This window comes from Leguminivora glycinivorella, chromosome 13, assembly GCF_023078275.1.
Source record: "Leguminivora glycinivorella isolate SPB_JAAS2020 chromosome 13, LegGlyc_1.1, whole genome shotgun sequence".
NCBI classification, from domain to species: Eukaryota; Metazoa; Arthropoda; class Insecta; order Lepidoptera; family Tortricidae; genus Leguminivora; species Leguminivora glycinivorella.
The window spans coordinates 10,401,920-10,424,537 of record NC_062983.1 but is presented as its reverse complement, the minus strand read 5'-3'; the positions used below and the strand labels follow the sequence as shown (position 1 = coordinate 10,424,537).

Sequence of the window (22,618 nt, the reverse complement as noted above, 5' to 3'; positions counted from 1 at the left end):
AAAATTGTCTGAATTAATTTATGAAATGGATTAATGAAAATGTAATTAAAAAGTTAATGTTTTAGTGTTTCGTTATAAACAACTCTACAACGCTGTTTATGTCTGATTATTTAATAATAATTACCCGTATTTAACTATGAAAATTAATTAATAAAAACTACCTGAATAAATTGATGAAACTGACTAATGAAATTGTAATTAAAAATAAGCATATTTTACTATTTCATTATACGTAACTTAATAGTAACCATGTTTATGATTTTACTCCCTTGTTGAGTATTTGATGTGTTTCTAAAGAGTAAATATATAATTGGTGTCATTGCTTTATAACCAACGCAGTTTTATTATGTCCCATATTTGCTAATTGAATTACATATTTAAATTTATCCCAAAAACAAATTTAATTAGGATCGCTTAAATGGAGAATTGCCCGAATTGTAATACAAATAAATGTTTACAATTATTTTATCATATTAGTCACTTCAGGTCATATGACATTTGGGTAAAGCTAATTTGTTCTTTGGAGGTTAGTTATTTCGTCATATTAGTAGTCACTGCAGGTCATATGACATTTGAGTAAAGCTAATTTGTTCCTTGGAAGTTAGTTACCTTTCTTGAAGTAAAAACGTTGATTATTATTTTGGACAAAAGGCTGCATATTATACACCTTTAACATACTCGGTCGCATAATTGAATTGATATGATCTCTCATACAAGCATAAAATAAAAACGTTTCATTATATAACCAAAATGCTAAATAATTCAGCTTAGAGATAAAATAATGAAAAGGCAAAAAAAAAATCTGGCTTAACTGCGGTGATGTGGTCGTGGGTTGAAGAAGTTCCATCCAAACCAGTGAATTTTCTCTCTTTTAATTTAGGTATGTACCTTATAGGTAAACATCGCTTGCAGACCAGAAACGTCTGCTTGTTTCGAAATTTATTCTCGAATTGTGTACAGATACTAAACTTAATTGTTAATAATTCAAATTCAATCACCAAGTTTCAAATATTTTATTACTCATTATTTTAACTTAAGTGCGTTTTCACATTATCCGATCCGATATCGGATATCGGACCGATAATCCATACATTACAGGCGCCATCTTGGATTTTTTCTATTGAAATCCTTCCGACATCCGATATCGGATCCGATAATGTGAAAACGGTCTAAAGCTGATATATTTCGCCTCTCTAATGATAGCTATGACTGCATCATATGTCTCCTCACAGGAAGGCAAGACCTGTGCGACAGGTAATATGTGTCCCCAACCGCTGTTGTCTCTCAGCAGGAAAGTAGCTGCTACTGGAGGCTTAAACCTGTATTTTGCCCAGTCGACAAGCACGCCTGTTGATCCATCTAGAAGGAAATAATATCAATGAATTAATTGACAAAAATATCTAAGTTTAATAGAACCGTTTGCAGATGTCTGCGTTAACATATAGTGTATACAATATTAATCATTAATTAATCGAATCTAATCGAATCGAATCGATGCAGTCTTCTGGCCATAATGCGAAATTAACGGAATCGGCTGGACGAAACCCTATAAGCAAAGAGATACTTCTGCGGAAATGGCGCTGGATAAGGACATGTTACTTTACGAAGGCCAGACGACCACCTGTCCAAGCAAGCTGACTTGGAATATTCCCGGATCAGTGGAAATCCTTCCTAAGAGCTCTATGAGGGACAACAGGATATAATCATCATCATCAATCGTTAATTAAATTAAATGACAGTATTTGGTAGGCATTGAAGAACTGTAAGTAACGATAATACAGTGAAAGAGCCTTTGCATAATAATATATATACCGATGTCTATATGTCTATGATTTTTCAATTTTTTTTTATTGGATCCATCTTATTCTAAAAATCACAAAGTTCGTAGCAAATATTCAAATTTATCAGATAAACGGAATTTAATCCTTATATTTGAAAAATTTCTTACCGTGGACTGCAGCGGAATTTCCAACTAAATATTGAGTGTCATGTTTCACTGCTAATGAACCCATTGCTCTCCGTCCGATAGTAATCTGAAATTATTTATTTCATGAAACTATAGTAAAAAATATACTAAATAAGAAGTAACTGTGATGACATTTTAAACACTCATAGATATCAAGACAATTTATATAATAACAAAGACTTCCAATGGGTCCAATAACCAAGACGAATATTAATGAATTAATTCAGTTTTGTTCTGAATATTATTATAGGATTCTCCTAAGATATACTTTCGCTTTAAGAATTAAACAGTAGCATAGCAGTATTTGGCAAATATGGACACTTGTGACTAATAAAAAAATAGTAACCACGAAATTTTAAACAACTCCATTAAATTTTACTAACCATTTCATTGTAGTTGTCCAAAGGCTCTGACGTATGTGCGTAAGGTATAACCAGCCTCTGCCCAAAACCTCTGAAGGACAAAACTGCGGCTAGATTGTGACCAATAGATTCCATGTATCTGGAGAGAGCACGGGTTTCTGGTTCGGAGAAAGGACCGATGCCGATGAAGCTGGCTTCTACTGGGCTGAAACTTCCACCGCGAACTGCAATAAATTATCCACTTTTACATACGTACATACAATTACATATTCATGTTTCAGTGCCTAAAGGTTTGACAGAAAAAAATTGTGATGCTGCAGTGATAACTCACGCCTATATATCCAAACGGGGTAGCACATGAAACTGCTCAAGTTTTAGTGTCACTCCTGGCCTAAAAGGGTTAACATAAAACGGAAATTCTAATACTGAAGTATTTGTAGTGACAGGTTGTCATATCGCCCACACCACAAGCTGACAAGAGGCTGATAACAGTGATAACGTACCTATCACTTAACAATTTTTTCTTTCAACCCCTAAACTGCAAGACTAGTACTAATACTTGTGCAATTTCATGTGATTTGCCTACTCCGTGAGTAAGTAAATCATATGATTGTATGTGTGTTGTAAAATTAACTTACCTCCCCATTGTTCCAATTTCTTGTAAGATCAACTCCAATCTGGTTACCGCGTTGTGGTCTTCGGTTTTTAGTCCATAATCTAACCTGTGCGATGTAAATTTATATCAATCTATAGAATTGAACTCATATCAATGTAAGTATGGATCATTTTGTAAGTCCGATAATTCAGAAATCATAATAAAAGCCTTCGAGAAATTTAAGAATTTCTGAATCAGTACGAGGTTTTTGGCTCGTTTTAAAAGGTTATTTCTTGAACAATAAACATTGTATTAGAAAAAAAAATTGAAAGCTTATATCTATTCTTACATTGTTATCAGAAAACTCAAAACCATCAGGGTTGACACTAGGGAAGATATGCCACTCGAAATCTCTCGACGCAGCCAATGCATCAGGGTTATCGCCGCGAACCAGTTGGTCCACAATGTAACAGACTACAGTGGGAGATAGCCAGTCAGCTCCGATCTGACCAGCTTCGAGGAAGAATGCTGGCCGGTTAGAGTTTCGGGCTATTTTTATACCGGTGATGTTTCGTCCTGGAATAATATTGACAGGAAATAAGTATGCTGGAATTCATTAAATTGTTAAATCCATTCTTCAAATGTTTAACGATGCCCTTTTGTACAAGTATCATTATCATTAGTTACTGAAAGTAATATATCAATACTATTATGACTAAAAGGTAAAATCAGACTAATAAAGGAAAAAGATTCTGCATGAGAGCAGTGCATTACAGTGCGCAATTGCGTATGCATTTGCATATATGGTTCCGTTCGGCTCACAGCTGACCGTTAGGGAAACAGACTTGTTATCGAAAAAATATATAAACCATATTTAGGAAGACATCGTTTCTCCATCCCACATCGATTTTGTTTAAACAGTAATTATTTAGCAAGTATTTATTTTATTATCTGCCCGTTGTGATGATCTCCGGAGGTCATTTTTAAATAAATATTTATCCTTAGTATATAGTGCCTCTTGATGCTGAACAAACATCGCTCTTTAGTGATAACAATGCTTGCTGTCTGCTACATGTATAGTCATTTGTTTTGCCTCCAATGTGTGCCAATAAAGAGTATTCTATTTTCTATCTCTCTGTCAATGTCCAATGGTTTGAATTAGTTGAATTCTTTACCCTCATGTGAAGTACCAGCAGTGACCAAAGTGACGATGTTACTGTGCTGCTCAGCTAGATGTTGGAACCAGTTATTGATATTCTCCAGAGTGTGATAGCCTTCGAAGTGCATGACGGGCTCACGAATCACACGAGGACTGCGTTTCTTTCTGCTGTTTACTTGAGCATCAATGGCTCTGAAAAGTAAAGTAAATAATATAAGCACTTAAGCTTAAGCAGTTAATACACCTAATTAATTTATTTATGATGATGGCTTCTCTAAAATGCTATCACAGCTTCCCACGGCTTACACCAAAACCTTGATGATGCTTTGACTCCAAGAAATGTATCAACACCTCTAAATTTTTAAATAGTAAAGTGAGTAGTTGTTAGGTTCTATTCACTTTCTCCATACAATGAATGTTATTTTCCATGACTGCCTACATTTTGTTGCATTAGTTTTCACAGTCGCATTGAGTAGTACAATATAACCTACTCGTAGCATTACATTGACATTTGTAAAACCTATGTTTCCTAGGCTATAAGCACACCTCGGACACTGGCGATCAAATATATGAAAGAGGCGCGTTCCGAGCACACAGTCACCCCCGCACGAATGGAAAACGTTTGTCTCGAACCGCACCAGTGAGATTTTGTCCCGTGTCCCGGCGCGCTGTTGGCGTCACGTCCCGTCAGCTGATAACAGCGCTGACCCGGCGTCTCGCGGTCTGCTCCCCGCCGCGCTCGTACAAAATGACTTGTGGCTCCATGGTCCTACATGGCTCCAACACAGTCGCGACTCCTGGCCTATACACAAACCGGTGGTAAACACGAATGAGGAAAAACGCAATACACATGATTCGGCAAGTCTTAGTTACGCATGTGTGTCCACATTGCCTCCTTCCCCGGACGACGACACTCTTATAACGCTATTTTCGTCGCTAGGTAAATTAGTTCGCGTCACAGCATTCATATTTCGTTTCTACAATAAATGCAGGAAACATAAACAAACATTCCCAAAGTACGTCATCGTACCAGAGTACAATTTTGCATTAAATCGACTAATATTGATTACACAACAAAAAGTGTTCGAAGACGACATTAAAAGGATTTCGTCAAATAAACTTCCGTCAATTCGTTTGCGGCGTCTCACGCCCATGATAAGGATGGTTTGTTACGCGTCGGCGGACGTATTCACAAATCGCTTTTACCTTTTGAATCAAAACAACAATTGATTTTACCTAAAAGACATCCTGTTACAAATCTTATTATTGACGATGCGCATATAAAGGAATTACATGCCGGTTCGCAGTGCGTGCAAAACTCGCTCTTACAGCGATACTGGATTATCTCTGGTCGTGATATTGTTCGCCTCCGCGTACATCGTTGTATCAAATGCTTCCGCGCTCGACCGACTCGCTGCCAGCCGCGCATGGGAATGTTACCCTCGGTTCGGCTGCGCCCCGCGCGTGTGTTTAGTAAAACGTCTTGTGACTTTTGTGGGCCATTCTACGTACGCGCTAATAAGGTTCGTAACGCAAAAATAATAAAATGTTACGTTGCAGTTTTCGTATGTATGAGCGTTAAAGCTGTACATCTTGAGTTAGTTTCCGAACTTTCCACGGAAGGTTTTTTAGCCGCGTTGCGACTAGGCCAGTAAAAATAGCTTGACCTGGACATAATTCGGTAACCGTAATTTTCTTTTTCTGTCGTATAAAGTATCATTAGTGATAGTTAAAATACAAATTATTAATCAAATTAGGGTCCGATTCAATTTAAAAAAAATAAAAACGAACTTTGAATAATTTTTGATTTTATAACTAAAGTATTAAATGTAATCCGGAAAAAGTGCTTGTATTATGTTGTGACACCTGCATTTCATATAAAAACATCTAATTTTTATAAATAATTCATACAGAACTATCATTTATAAAGAAGGTTTAGTAAGTTACACATTTTCAGGCGTATTTCACTAGAAAATATTGTTAACCGTAATCCTGCAATTTATTATGAATATAATATTACGTGTGTTGATAAATTATTAAAACTTATACCAATACTTTTGGCGCTTGTTCAAAATCTTAAATATTGATAATTTTAGGAAAGGAAAAATACTTGACTAAATTGAAAGATGGTAAATTTTGCCGTTAATATATTCTTAGTACTATACGAAATCAATTAAACAACAAATATGTAAGATTCATTACTTAATTGATATTTTTCTTACTTGCGCTTTAATATGAACGTTATTTATTACCTGCAGAATAAGGTCGTGCACAGAGTAGGTATAGCTAGTATAGTAGTAGCGGGAACGGGCGGCGAGTCGTCGACACGTGTTTCGCTCGGCGATATCAAGGGCGCCGCGTTTTCAAAACGCTTCGATAACAAATATTTCACCGTCCAGTATAAGAGAGCTCCCTTATTACAAGTGACAAAAGTCATACAAATCAATTAGTCCGATAGGTCACGTTAAACTGGTCAAGTCGTTAGCTCAATAATAGTACCTATCGAGCTTGACGAGATGCTTGGATCACAACAACGTAATATGTATGAAAGCTTGCGGCGCTTAAGACTGTATTCTTTCGAGTCGTGTGTAACGTATTTTGGCGAGGCAAATTTGAAGCACAGTGCGTGTCTGTCTCACTCACTCTTACGGTAAACCTAATGAACTGTTTCACTTTCAGAGGATTTTTGAAGTAATTTGGGTAATGTGACATTGTCACGGTGAGGTCTTTCCGGTACAAATTTATCGGTGGATCTTTTCGGATTTGTGGACGATGAGCCGATGCGATGTCGCTTCATTTTGAAGTGTCGACTCTCGCGAGGGAGTTCTTAGAGGACCGCGAGGAGCGCGTGTGACAGTTGAGTTTTTGAATGATTTGAAGTTTGTGAATGATTTTATTTTGTGTGTATTTGTGTGGGCATGAGGTGTTTGTGTTGCGAGAGTCAAATCAATAATATGAGTGGTACAAATTAGGGGGCCTCATGTGTGAGAAACTCAACACTCGAATGCTGCGTAACAATGCGAGCCGAAATCGCCTAATCGGAAGTGTCCGACTTGGTATCGACTAATCTATACACGTTGTAACATGAGAAACCAGAAATCAAAACCTGGTTTCTGGTATCTGGTACCCGGTAACCGGTAACCGGTATCCGATATCCTGTATCCTGTATCCTGTAACCGGTATCCGGTAACCGGTATCCGGTAACCGGTATCCGGTAACCGGTATCCGGTAACCGGTATCCGGTAACCGGTATCCGGTAACCGGTATCCGCTATCCGGTAACCGGTAACCGGTGACAGGTCTCCGGTATTCGGTACTGGTGACCACCATCTGGCTCCATCATCAGACCCTGAGTACCACCTCTTGTCAAAGGTCTTATTGAGACGACCCCATTGAGCCTAAACACGAAGTGGTTTAGTCATATGGTTCATTGGTACTGGTGACCACCATCTGTCTCCATCATCAGACCCTGAGTACCACCTCTTGTCAAAAGTCTTGTTGAGATGAACCCAACGAGCCTAAACACGAAGTGGTTTAGTGACATGGTTCATTGGTACAGGTGACCACCATCTGACTCCATCATCAGACCCTGAGTACCACCTTGAAGTAATTAGAATTGTATTAGACTTATCATCATATTAATATATACTTTACTCTAATACTTATCATATAACAAAAGCAAATATTTGGAATGGGATCTACTTAAATATGATCACAGTTTATAATTATTACTTTAAATTTTAACATAAAATAAAAGTTTGTATCGAGATAGTAGATTGTGGTTGTTATCAAAATTCCATAGGAAGGATCAAGATTGTTTTGTCTATTATTGTAGTGCGAGCGAGTGATAAGACGTGCTGGAAAGGGTCGGCATATTGGGCTCGCGCGGCGGGTAAAATACCTAATTTCGCCCGACGCCGAAATGTTATAACGCTCTTAAGCCTGATAGGGAACAGTTCATAGTCTACATATTGAAAGATAAACGGGGCTCATTTGCTAAGTTACTTATAATTTGTACTGATGATATGCGTAAGAGCGTTTTCACATTATCCCATCGAATGTTGAAAGGATTTATGACAGGCAGATGCCAAAGATGGCGTCCATATAATGGATAATGAGAAAATGCTTTATGGAGCTTTTTTTAAGGAAAGGCACATTATTGTTTAATTTCCCCTCCTTAACACTTCCCTTGTGTACTTAACACAGCAAAAGGAGTGTACACGTTTCTAATGGGTTAGCAACGCGCATGTGCCACTCCTTGAGTTGCAGGCGTCCATAGCTTACGGTGACCGCTTTTCATCAGGCGGACCGTATGCTTGTTCGTCACCGACGTAGTATAAAAAAAATCGTAAGTATGGTCACTACCGGCTAGACTAGAAGACTTTCAAAACATATATTTATCCTTGAAAATACCGTTTATCGAATCGGCCTCTAAAAAGTGTCTTGGTCTAATTCACAAATGATTATCAGCTAGATATGAACGCGGAATATAGATAATAATATGTTATCTATATCAATACTAGTAAAACGAATAGCATCTTAAGATGTTATGTTATGATTACTATACTACAAGGTACATTGTAATAAGATGGTACGAGTACTTAAGGTTATAATTGTAATTGAATTTATTAATAAAATCAATGACTCATATTTTATAACATGAAATATTTGTATTATAAGTACTACATGTGCAATACTGCAACAGTACTTTACGATTCAAGTGCGAAGAGTATAATATTCACTACGAGTGGCTATAAATTAAAACATACACCGATAGAAGTATTATTATATTGAGTTGCGAATTACCTATTATGCTATTTACAATACATTTAATCCTATCCTATTTGATTTTAAACATATGCACGTTAAAAATTCATTGCCGCACTAGTACGGTAAAGTAGCGCCATCATATGCAATGAAAAAAACATAAACTTTACTGGTGTAACAACAATGATCTCATTTCACAGAATTTACCAAACTTTTATAACATACTCGTAACATCAAAAATCAAGGAGGTAGGAATCCGCAATAACCTTTTGTCCGATGTATTAACAAAAAGCTGAAATCATACTGGTTACTTACAGTGACGACTTCAACCGACTACTGGGTGTTGGACACCGACTACGAAAACTACGCTTTAGTTTACACCTGCTACAATATTGACCCCGACACCAGAGGAGGTAAAGTTGCTTTAATACACATTTCTACAAGCTACGGCAATCCAAATATTATTAGAGGGGCCTAAACTGTAGTTTAACCTTGATGCACATGAGATACCTATAGTGTTGTGTTATGGTCGTATCATAACAATATTGAAACTAATATCAAACTGGCGAATTAGAATAGGCCTCAGTGTCAAAAGTAAATGCTGCTCACAATTGAGAGATACTGGTATAAATCTTCTTGAGCAGAGTAGACCATATATCACCAAGAATGAACAGGCACCTTGTTAGCACCCTCCATCAGGCCATGTATTCGCCTCGGTTAATACACACGGTTCTATCTATAGATACGTATGTACGCAGCTGCAGAGCTAAGTGACCCCATTTGCACTTGAAATTAGTTCACAAGGGGTCACTACTCTACAGCTTACTGTAGCTACATCAATATGGATGTATGTAGTGTTCTTATTTACAAAATCGTGACTTTTCTGATCATTTCCAGTTTGGAGTTGGAAGCTCAGCAGGACTAAAGAGCTATCAGACGAGGCCAACGCCACAATCAATGCTGTCATTGCATCGATACCTGTTTTGGACGACCGTTATTATCAAATAAGAGACCAGAGTCCTGATGGATGCTTCTACTATCCCGTACCTGAATCGGGAGTACCCGTGATCTTTCCGGGACAATGCGACGAGGGGATCGCTGCTGTGCCTAACTTTAGTTTGGAACAGGTATGTACTTATCTAGTGAGGATAAAATGTATACGATATCAGATAATTCTGAAATTGAACCTCGTTATCTTCTACAACAAAAACTTTGATAAGACAGCATTTGATTGAAGACCAGCGAAACGCTCGCGATAATATCTTTTTCGTAACTATTAGAAGAGATGACCGGTAACCGGTAACCAGTAACCAATGACCGTTAACCGGTATCCGGTAAACGGTAGACAGTAACCGGTAACCAGTATCCGATATACGGTATCCGATATCCGGTTTCCCGTGTTCGGTTTCCCGTTTCTGGTTTGGTTTTGGTTTTGGTTTTAGTTTTAGTTCTGTTAGTTTAAACAAAAACAAAACTGAAAACGAAAACGGAAACCGAAACGGGAATGGAAACGAACACCGAAATCGAAACCGAAACCGACACCGAAACCTACACCAAAACCGACACCGAAACCAAGACCAAAACCGAAAGCGAAACCGAAAAAAATATTTAAGTTCCTAGAAGTAAAGAGTGACAGAGATAGCACTCATGTTAGTCAAACTCGTGGTATGTGCACTTCCGCACACAGTAAAGAGTGACAGAGATAGCACTATAATCATTTAAGTTCCTGGTAGTAAAGAGTGACAGAGATAGCACTCATGTTAGTCAAACTCGTGGTATGTGCACTTCCCGCACACAGTAAAGAGTGACAGAGATAGCACTATAATCATTTAAGTTCCTGGTAGTAAAGAGTGACAGAGATAGCACTATAATAATAAAATTTATGTTCCTGGTAGTAAAGAGTGACAGAGATAGCACTCTCATAATTAAAGTTCGTGGTAGTAAAGAGTGATAGAGATAGCACTCATGTTAGTCAAACTCGTGGTATGTGCACTTCCCGCACACAGTAAAGAGTGACAGAGATAGCACTATAATAATTTAAGGTCCTGGTAGTAAAGAGTGACAGAGATAGCACTATAACAATTTAAGTTCCTGATAGTAGTAGTAGTAGTAGTAGTAAAACACTTTATTGTACCAGAAAATAATACAACACACAGGAAAAAGAGCTTATTATAAGTACAAAGGCGAACTTATCCCTTTAAGGGATCTCTTCCAGTTAACCTTTGAGCAATTGAGGGAGAATTGGAGATGGTAGGCATACAGTACAAACGGCGCAGGAAACGGATTCTAGGTAATAATAAATTATAACTTACACTAACATGCCATATATACGAATAAATACATAATATACAACTATACAAATAGCAAATGACATAAATATATAATATATAAATTAAATATATATTTACATAATAAAAGCTACAACTACAAAACCGCATACATCCAATGCCTTAGTCTTCATCAGAGAGCCAAAGCTTTTTTAGATTAGCCTTCAGCGACGCGACCGACTGACACTGTCGAAGAGATAAAGGCAAGGAGTTCCACAATTTAACTGCGTAGATTGTAAACGATTTATTATAGGACCTATGTTGGTGGGGCGGGATACTCAAAGTGAGATTCACACTGGAACGGAGCCGGTGCCCGCTACCGTCAGCCAAGTATTTAAATCGTTCTGAAAGATAGGGAGGGGAAGTAGGAGAAAATAAAACATTATACAGGAGAGAAACCACGTGCATGACTCTACGGCGACGGATGGGCAGCCACTCCAGCTGGGAGCGGAAATGAGAGATGTGGTCAAATTTTCTTAAATTAAAAATGTATCTGATGCACACATTTTGCAAACGTTCGAGCTTGTCAAGTAGCTCCTCGGTAAGGTCCAAAAATGCGATATCTGCATAATCCAGAAGTGGAATCAAAAGCGACTGCGCAAGGACAACCTTTGTACGGAACGGAAGGAAGCTTTGGAGACGTCGAAGCGAGTGAAGAGAGGCAAAGAGTCGCCTGCTAATTTCAGTCACATGGGGTGCCCACGAGAGAGTCTGATCAATGACAATGCCTAAGTTCCTGACGGTAGAAGAGAAAGGAATGTGTGTTCCATCGAAGAAAATTTCAGGCACTGTCACTTCAGACAACTTGGAGATGAAATGAGGACTCCCAATCAAAATCGCTTGCGACTTCTTCGCATTAACCATAAGGCCAAAAGAAGCTGCCCAAGAACAAATAGAGTCGAGATCCCGGTTGATTCGGCTTATTAAAAAATCTAAATTGTCTATGCTAAAGAGTGACAGAGATAGCACTATAATAATTTAAGTTCCTGGTAGTAAAGAGTGACAGAGATAGCATTTTTGTTATTTAAATTTCTGTTAGTAAAGAGTGACAGAGATAGCACTATTGTTATTTAAATTTCTGTTAGTAAAGACGTAAAGAGTGACAGAGATATCACTCACGTTGGTCAAAGACGTGGTTTATGGACTACTATTTGGACCCCCCAATGTCACGCTTTTTTAATCCTTTAACATGGATTGTCACATTTAGTATGACGTAATATATGAATGACGCCTAAAGATTGAGAGAGACAGCAATATTGTTTTAACTATAAAACTCCCGTGAGACTCATACATATTTAAAAATATTTTAAGCGGGTTACTCACGTATTAAGTCGATATAGCGTTCGACATGTTTCGGTTCAATTTCGAGAACCTTTCTCAAGAGTAGCGACACCCCGAAACATGTCGAACGCTATATCGACTTAATACGTGAGTAACCCGCTTAAAATAGCAATATTGTTCTTCAAATTCGTGGTAGTGAGAACAGGGTGCGTAGGCGAATGGCACAAACGCTCACGAAACGAAACGGTAGTAGATATCTATCTCTATCGCTCTTGCGTATTGGCGCGACAGAGCCAGACTGCGTTTCGTTTTCGTTTCGCGTCGGAGAAATGCCATTCGGCTACGGGGCCTGAACAGAGACAGCACCATGTATCGCGCGGCCGCCGACTACGCAAGTCACCGCGTATAATTATAATAACCGTTCGGCCACAGAATATATAATAGTACAAGTACAGAAGGCTCACTCCTTTCACAGATCAAATAATACTAGTACAGATACCTAACCCCATACTAAAAATGGGCGCCGTCCTAAGTATTCTAGACCTGTGTACTAAATTTAATCCACACTCAAAGAGCTAGATGGCGCCAGTAGCCACGCGTGGCCAACAAAACTCTTATCAGTATCCTACGTCGAAATAGTCATCAAACTGCAACATCTTGCGACATCTGTTTTAGCTTTCACGCACTAAACATACAACGTCATGTGCACGTTTAAAGTCAGACATTACTAGATGGCGTTGTAGACATAGCCTACCAGTGGATTGAATGCCGCGCGGTTTGTATGTGTGCGTGCAGGTGGTGCGCAATGTACGTACGCGCTGGGTCCGCTCATCAGTGTGCGTAGTCGAATGCACACGTGCTCACGATAATATTTGTTTCGTTGTATCTATCTACCTCTAATTATAGCTCTTGCGTACTTGCGCGACAGAGCTAGACTACATTTCTGTCGGCATATGGTGTCGACAATTGCCATTCGGCTACGCCGGCTGCTGAGTAAAATATAGCACGCACCTATTATTATTGGTATTATTTTTAACCGTCGCCTCATCTCTCAAGAAGGACGGTTATCAAGTCGTCTGTATGTTTTTTTTTTTATTTTTTTTAATGTTTGTTCCCCGATATCTCCGTCGCTTCTGGACCGATTTTGAAAATTTTTTTTTATTGAATGTATATGCATACAGACCTGGAGAAATCGAGGGAACTCCTCGAATCTGAAAGGCATACATATGCTGATTTTTGTGTTTTTAAAGGAACAGCATGCATTTAGGTACGGAAAAGTGACATTTGGTGCAGTGGAACTGCTGATGATGGCCAGAACGGAACTCTTCAAATCTGAACGGCACGCTTATAGTGACTTTGGTATTTTTATAAGAACAGCATGCACTTTCGTCCAGAACAGTGACATTTGGTGCAGTGGAATTGCTGATGATGGTCAGAACCGAACTCCTCAAATCTGAACGGCACGCTTATAGTGACTTTGGTATTTTAATAAGAACAGCATGCACTTTCGTCCAGAACAGTGACATTTGGTGCAGTGGAACTGCTGATGATGGCCAGAACCTAAACTCCTCAAATCTCAACGGCACGCTTATAGTGACTTTGCCATTTTTAGGGTTCCGTAGTCAACTAGGAACCCTTATAGTTTCGCCATGTCTGTCCGTCCGTCCGTCCGTCCGTCCGTCCGTCCGTCCGCGGATAATCTCAGTAACCGTTAGCACTAGAAAGCTGAAATTTGGTACCAATACCAATATGTATATCAATCACGCCAACAAAGTGCAAAAATGAAAAATGGAAAAAAATGTTTTATAAGGGTACCCCCCCCCCCTACATGTAAAGTGGGGCTGATATTTTTTTTATTCCAACCCCAACGTGTGATATATTGTTGGATAGGTATTTAAAAATGAATAAGGGTTCACTAAGATCGTTTTTGATAATATTAATATTTTCGGAAATAATCGCTCCTAAAGGAAAAACAAGTGCGTCCCCCCCCTCTAACTTTTGAACCATATGTTTAAAAAATATGAAAAAAATCACAAAAGTAGAACTTTATAAAGACTTTCTAGGAAAATTATTTTGATTTTGATAGGTTCAGTAGTTTTTGAGAAAAATACGGAAAACTACGGAACCCTACACTGAGCGTGGCCCGACACGCTCTTGGCCGGTTTTTTATAAGAACAGCATGCGCTTACGGCTTACGTCTAGAACAGTGACATTTGGTACAGTGGAACTGCTGATGATGGTCAGAACCGAACTCCTCAAATCTGAACGGCACTCTTATAGTGACTTTGGTATTTTTATAAGAACAGCATGCACTTACGTCCAGAACAGTAACATTTGGTTCAGTGGAACTGCTGATGATAGTCAGAACCGAACTTCTCAAATCTGAACGGCACACTCATAGTGACTTTGGTATTTTTGGAAGAAAAGCTTGCATTTAAGTCCAAAGCAGTGACATTTATTTAGTTATGTTTGTTAAGCATATTGAGTTTTCAAGTCAAATTTTGTCAAGCTTCGATTTCTTATAATGTAATCGGATTCATGAGGAATTGAGGAAACTCCTCAAACCTTAACGTTATACGTATATTCATTTGTGTTGCCATCTAATAATTAAAGCATTAAAAGCAGTTTTAAAAAATACTTACACATTTCTACATAATCCAACATTCGCAAGTAGCTTTCACCAGAACCCGAAAGGCGACGGTTTTTTTTTCTTAAAAATTATGTTGAGCCGTTTTATTATGAGTCCTGTGGCACATTGTTGTTTATATAACCTCGTAAGGACGTCTTGTTAAACCAAATGTTAAAACTCCAGTTTTAAGTAGGTAACATGAATAACAAATTATTTAGTTTCACTAATCAAATTGATTGCTCTATAAATTGATATAATCTGTCAAACAAGTCTGTCAGTAAACAAGAAAAAAGAAAACTATAGGTATCCTTTTCTATAGCACCCTAAAGAAAAGGACGCGTGGTGACCTGGTGACGTCTTAGAAAAGTTACTTCGTTGGGTTAGTATCGACACAGATCGACTAGAGAGGTAGTTTATCGATACAATATGTTCGAGAACAGCATATTAATGCAAGTTAAAATAAATCATGTAAATAAAATTGTTATTTGTTATACACACTGTTTTTATTGAATTCCGTTAACTTTAAGGGAAGATCAAATGAATTTAATGTCTCTAAGAAACTTAACTCTTACGGTTATCGAGTTATTAAAAAAATAAAGATAATTACTGAACATGTGTGTGACTGTCTTTATCAAAGATAATTACTGAACACGTGTGTGACCAATTCTTAATGTTTTTTGTTTTGACATGTGCAGTCAATCACTTGACACTAACTTGAATGTTATTCGTAAGGGTCTCTCACAGTAATAAAATCATTTAGGTACATAAAGGTATACATCAGGGTGGCAAAAGGCCTCCGCGCGGTTAGTATGTGTGCTCGCCGCTTACGTACTCGCTCTATCCGCGACACATGCAAGCGGATGTGAATGAACAAGATTTAGTCGCGGCCCCGCGCCCCGCGCCCCTACCTACCTATACTAGTACCTATTCTACGCATCACATTTGCACGGACTTTGAGAGGCCCGAGCCCCCAATCAAAGAATGCGTTGGTTTATTAAAATTTAAAGCACTCGAAAGCAGGCGCGTAGTTAATTAGAAATGTGGGAAAAAAACCGTCGTCGCGGTGTCGTTTTTCCTTTCGTGTATGATATCTATTTCAATGTATAAATATGGAAATGTATATTATTAAGTAAACAAATACATGTACTTAATATAAAAAATAAAAGGTAATGTAGCTAGGTATTTGACAAAACATTTTCTAGAGTAATATTGTCTTCGGTTACCGCGATAGTTACTCATGAAATAAAATTATGGAAACGGATTAATTAACGTTTCCATAGTTTTATTTCATTGTCTAGAGTAATTTTTACTCATGGAATTGAAAAAAAACACCGAAATTAGTTATTTACTGAAACTTGACGTTCCCATGGTCATTGTAATATGCCTACTTGAAAAATAAATATTTCATTTTCATTTCATTTCAACACATAATTACTATTATCTGTTATGGCCTTATGGCTGCCGGCCAGATGAGCCATTTTTTTTAAAGTTGTTCACCCCTGTTTTTTTGTAACATGGGTGTTTTTTACGCGATTCATAACTTACTCAGAAGTCTTTCGATCCTGCCTGATAGGAAGTAAAAACAATATCTTAAGATATCCATACATTTTTCAAACCTTCCATTCCGTTACTGCCATACAAAATGTATGAAAAAAATGGTAACAGAATGGGAAAAAACTTGGGAGACTTTTTTTTCCTATTAGGAGTGAAAGAGCTCACGATTCTGAGTGGAAACCACATAAAAATTTCCAAATTCAAAAAAAGTCGAGTGGATGTACAACTTTGACAAAAATAAAAATGTTCCAGATAACAGTTCTAATCAACATTCAACAATTAAAATGATTTATTAATAATGAAGAACTAACACGATAAGGTAGGCAAGCACGAATTCAAATTTGTGATTTTTGTGTTTATTGCCATCGCGCAGTCGGGGGCGGTGCCGCTCGGCTGCCCGCAGAAAGCCAGAAGTCCGAAACTAGAGAAATATAGAGAGCGCTCGATCGCGAGTAGCTACTTGCGCCGGCGGCGGACGCGGTTGTGTGCGTGCGCCACGCGCACGCACACAGGGCCTCTCTGTGGGTTCCACCCCCGTCAGCGCGACGGCGATAAAGACCTAAAAATCTCAAATTTGAATTCGTGCTTCGGTATCGTATCCTCTTAAGGGTTAATTCGCCTTCTGAATTTGTTATGTTAGTGGACGCCAGGCTTCACATATTGCTTTTCGTTTTACCAACAACGCCATTCATTCATAAGTTTCATTAACCCTTCTTCCCCTCGTTATCTAAAAGAGCGTTTCAACTATCTTTCTTCCATTCGGTGTGCCGAAAAACATCTCCTTGCTCCGCCAACTTCTTCCTCCAAATTTTACGTGAACTCTTTCACCTTTCGTGCTGTTCGGTTGTGGAATGCTTTGCCATTAAACATCAGACTTGCTAAATCCCTCCCCGTTTTTAAATCTCTTTAAAAATCTCATTACTTGTCGCTGCCTTAATCTGCCTTTATTTACTTATTAAATGTAATATATTTATGTATATGTACGTATTTAAGTAGGTATATAGTATTTATATATTATACAGGTATTTATTATTATATATCTTTATGTATGTATTTATGTACTATATTATATATAATACTTTATTCATTGTAATTTATATATATCGGCACTACCCGTTTAATGATCTATATTCATTGTTTCCTGCTACCTAAAGGTTGTCTGGTAGAGATCGCTTCTTAGCGATAAGACCGCCTGTTGTTACCTAGTTATTAAGCGTGATCCATTTTGTGTATTTTTTTTTTCTGTATGGTGCACAATAAAGAATATTATTATTATTATTAACGATACCATGTGGTTACATGTGGTTACGGAGTGCACACGAGTTGAATACGGCTACGTAACCAGTCTAAAATGTGCCGTCCAGACGCGTAAGAAGATCATGGTTCCGGAGAGCGCCCTTACACTGGTTTTTTGAGCGTATGACTAGCCCGCACTCAAGTGGCTATTCTAATTATATCACGTACGTTATGCACAGTCACTCCATCTAGTGACGAGAGGTAATAATACTTAGACGACTCAATAACGTTCAATGCGAGTTTGCTGATGTTGTATTCAGTCGTGTAATAAATTTTAGATTCGAATTTTGAAAAATATTGCATTGAATTCGTGTTTTTATGGATTTGTGTATTAAATTAATGATATTCTTAATGCATGATACTAAAATAAGACTAAAATAATACCTTTGAGACCTTTAAATTTAATTAATAAATAGGTCATAATGGCTAATCGTGGCACGTAGCGCCATCTATGATTTTGGTTTGACATTAATTATACGATGTTCCGGATGAGACCCCATGACTGGACAAAATAATTATAATCAGGGCCCGCGCACTCCGCGATCACGATTCTTTCGCCGAGCTAGAAGGCCTACAAGGACATGACGGCGGCAGTAGATGGCGACCTTCTCGCGGGGCAGTAGAACTCAATGTCGTCTGCTCGCGTTAGGTACGTTTTTAACCCCCGACGCATAAACGAAGGGGTGTTATAAGTTTGACGTGTCTGTCTGTGTGTATGTCTATCTGTCTGTCTGTCTGTCTATTTGTCTGTCTGTGGCATCGTAGCTCTCGAATGGATGAACCGATTTTGATTTAGTTTTTTTTGTCTGAAAGCTGAGTTAGTCGGAGTGTTCTTAGCCACGTTTCATGAAAATAGGTCCACTAGGTCGCGGTCGGGGGTTTTTTCAAAATTGTAATTTTGTGATTATTGAATGTATGTAGGATGTAGGTAAGAATTATGAAGAGCGGGCGGCATTTTGTGAACCATAAAGCAAAGCAGTGAGTCTTTTATACTTGTACTAATATATATTCTGTGCTGCAAGTTATTATTAGACGACCGGTCTGGCGCAGTCGGTAGTGACCCTGCCTGCTACGCCGCGGTCCCGGGTTCGAATCCCGGTAAGGGCATTTATTTGTGTGATGAGCACAGATATTTGTTCCTGAGTCATGGATGTTTTCTATGTATATAAGTATTTATATATATTATATATATCGTTGTCTGAGTACCCACAACACAAGCCTTCTTGAGCTTACCGTGGGGCTCAGTCAATCTGTGTAAGAATGTCCTATAATATTTATTTATTTATTTATTTTATTATTATGGGATTTTATTTATATTAAATGTAGTGGCTGATGCACATGTACGTTCAACATCGCCTATATTTACGATGAGATTGCATTCATTGCCGATGCGATGAATCGAATTCGCTGTTCAAAGTAAATGTATAGAAGGCAGTTTTTTTTCGATTCGATTCCGCAAGCCTAGTTAACGCCAGGTTTAATAGGTATGTCACTAAAACCTAAAATCGAATCGTTGGTCGCCAGCGGCCACACACTTTTGATCCATCGTTGCGATATTCATGATTGCACAGGATTTTGCTACGATGTCCGATATCATATGCGAACAATGATATCGTTAACGATAACGATATTAAAATAAAAAAAATACATCGTCGATTGGTCCGATCGGTCGTTTCGATTAATGTCTTACGACCGATCGTAAAGATAAAATGCCTTTTGGTAGGTATTACGTTCGCCTTTTGTAAATTTTTTTACTGTGCAATAATGTTTAAATGAATAAATCATACCGTTTATGAGGCCATTAAGTAATAGGGTGCAACGGGGTAATTTCGAAAGTCGTCTAATTTCGAAAGTCACATAAAAATTACAACTTATTCCATCATATCAAGAACCCCTTTCGACATTACCCGAGTATTTCTGTGATTCGAAATCACCCCAATGCACCCTTAGTGACCGACCACACCAGAGCGTCGCGTGTCTCGGGGCGCGCAACGGACGTCTCCGCCACGCCGCCTGAATGTAATTTAACGAGGTGGCGGCGGCGCGGTGGCGGCGACGGGGCGCGGCGTCGCTTGAGGCGCGTCTTACGTCTTTCCTATACAAAATGTACTGAGGAGACGTTTTTTAAATTACACTGAAGCGGCGCGGCGCAGGCGGCGCAGGCAACTCAAGCGACGCGCCGCTAGCAGACACAACTCGAGCGTCGCACAGGTGGCGCGCCGCTTGATATATAGGATGTATTATTTTATCAGCAACAAAAATATGTGATGATATTGAATTAAGGCAAAACAAGACATATAAACGCTCTCCATTATTTCCTCCCTGGTTTATGAAGCTAGAACTATGATTTTTAACACATACGAAATTCGTACACTGAAATAAAGTGATGATACTATAAATATACTCGACATTCAAAGTCGATAATCTAGTGACGTGAGAAGTTATTGATATAACAGAATTTTGCACAAAATAGGCTCACCCTTTGATGTTGAAAATGCCGCCACTCTATAAAACAAACAGACCGCACACGAGCAGCCGACATTGAATTTTATTGCACGGCGCGAAGGTCGAAATCCGCGCCCGCACCTGGGCGTAGGTAGCGAGATCGGGTGCACGTGCGCTTACCTTTGAAATCGCTGACACGCAGGTGTCGCCGTTCGCCCTCTCTTTTCATTTATGTTTCTGTTTCAATCGGTTAGCCGTTTGCCGGCCGGCAATAAAGGTTGTTTTTTTAACCGACTTCAAAAAAAGTAGGAGGTTCTCAATTCGACTGAATGTTTTTTAGGGTTCCGTAGTCAACTAGGAATCCTTATAGTTTCCCCCTGTCTGTCTGTCTGTCCGTCCGTCCGCGGATAATCTCAGTAACCGTAAGCACTAGAAAGCTGAAATTTGGTACCAATGTAAACCGATCCGCCGCGGTGACGCGGCCGGTGCGCGGCGCGCTCTCCCCGGCCCGCGCCCCGCGCGCTCCCCCGCCCCGCGCCAGCCGCTCTACGACAACTTTGCACCCTTTTAAATTACTGACATTTACAGTTTCTTAAGCGCGACCTTCACAGTATTAATTTTGATAAAATCATGATTATAGTACACAAAAACCTGGTCTTAAGCAAAAAATCTCAGTTACAATTTATACCTACTGAGAAATTCATGTTTCTATAAGCGTTAAAAATATATGTTTAAGATCGGTGCTAAATGTCTATATATACTCAATACAATGCAAATTGATATATGTATATATCATGGTCACCATTTTTACCTACCTAGATATTCACATTAAATGAAAACGGTAAAAAAAGTACACAATCAGATTTATTTTCTTTGTAATATCGCAAATAACTGATCGCATTTGAGTGCACCACAAAGTTAATCTAACAAAGTTTTCGGTTAACTATTTTGCTGTTAGCGAAAAGTTGGATAATGTACTATATCTCACGATTTTTATAAGATATGAATACGATCGTATTTTTTTTATCTATGTACATAATTACTATTTGATGCTTAATAATAATACCCGATAAAATATCAAAAAGGACGAGTTATTGAATTATGTCCAGGGTAGCTTACTTTTCTTAGTCTAGACGTTTCACGTCCCGTCGAGGATATTGTACGGATATATATACCGATTGCGGACGTAACTTTGTTGGTTGTAATAATTACCTTCAAGAGTTATATACTTTTTTACGTAATGATTCGGTCATGAGTGCCCTTAATCAACAAACTTTAAAACAAGGATTAACTTGACATTTTCAACCACCTTATGCTAGTCATTTCGGTGGATTATTTGAAGCGGCTGTTAACACTTTCGCTACCAAGAACCCGACTGTCGGGCACACCGCTCGTAGAAGCGTAGCCGATTACATGGGTTTCCCCGTATGTAGCGAAAATGTCGTAGCGCCGCGTAGAGCCCGGTTTCGAAAGTGTTAAGAGTTTCAAAACTCATTTACATCGCGTAATAGGTACACAAACGCAAACATATGATTGTATGCACACTTTGACGTGTCAAATCGAAGCTGTATTAAACAGTCGTCCGCTCTGCGCTCTAAGTTCGGACTCCGCGGATCCTTTACCTCTTACGCCGGCCCATTTCTTAATCGGTGAGCCCTTAACGGCCCTACCGGACGTTTCTGTGATAGACGAGAACCCTAATCGTCTTACACGTTGGCGCTGGATACAGCAAGCTGTCCAGCATTTCTGGCGTCGATGGAGTCGTGAATATCTCCATCAACTGCAACAAAGTACAAAGTGGCTTCAAGACCGCGGTCCCGCCGTTCGTGAAGGTACTGTTGTTGTGGTATGCGACGACCACCTGCCGCCGCTGCAGTGGAAACTCGCGCGCGTTCATGCTGTCCATCCGGGCAGCGATCAAGTTATTCGCGTCGTAACATTGAAAAGCGGGAACACGTTGTTCAAACGACCTGTTGTGAAGGTCTGTCCCTTACCTTTAGAATAAACTTATACAATCGTTACGACTCTTAATGTTAAGTTAAATATAAGTTTCATAAAATATTTTGGTATACTTTCGTATAGTTTCTTTTTTTATTTCTTTTAAAAGTCACTCCGTGTCTTTTAAGGTGAGCGGCATGTTCCGTCGAGGAACAGAGATTTTTAGTTTTAATTTCTTTTCTTGATATAGTTAAATAGTTATTTCATTTTCATACATACAAGGCAACACAATTTAGAAAG

At 38.7% G+C, this 22,618-nt stretch overlaps 1 protein-coding gene across 2 annotated transcripts in view; it reads right to left on the bottom strand.

The window, feature by feature from the left end:
* Positions 1 to 22,055, bottom strand: part of LOC125232751 (zinc carboxypeptidase-like) — a 35,262-nt gene extending 13,207 nt beyond the window's left edge. Inside the window, exons 1-5 of one of the 2 annotated variants that reach the window (XM_048138518.1) lie at positions 22,003 to 22,055; positions 4,099 to 4,274; positions 3,273 to 3,499; positions 2,967 to 3,050; positions 2,382 to 2,552 (exon numbers count right to left, since the gene is read on the bottom strand). In XM_048138518.1, the coding sequence (XP_047994475.1) occupies positions 2,526 to 2,552; positions 2,967 to 3,050; positions 3,273 to 3,499; positions 4,099 to 4,274; positions 22,003 to 22,019 (531 nt within the window). In that variant the 5' untranslated portion in view covers positions 22,020 to 22,055 and the 3' untranslated portion in view covers positions 2,382 to 2,525. Of the gene's footprint in view, positions 1 to 2,381; positions 2,553 to 2,966; positions 3,051 to 3,272; positions 3,500 to 4,098; positions 4,275 to 22,002 lie in introns of those variants that run through there. The other variant, XM_048138517.1, reaches the window with a different exon arrangement.
* Positions 22,056 to 22,618: the final 563 nt, after the last annotated feature.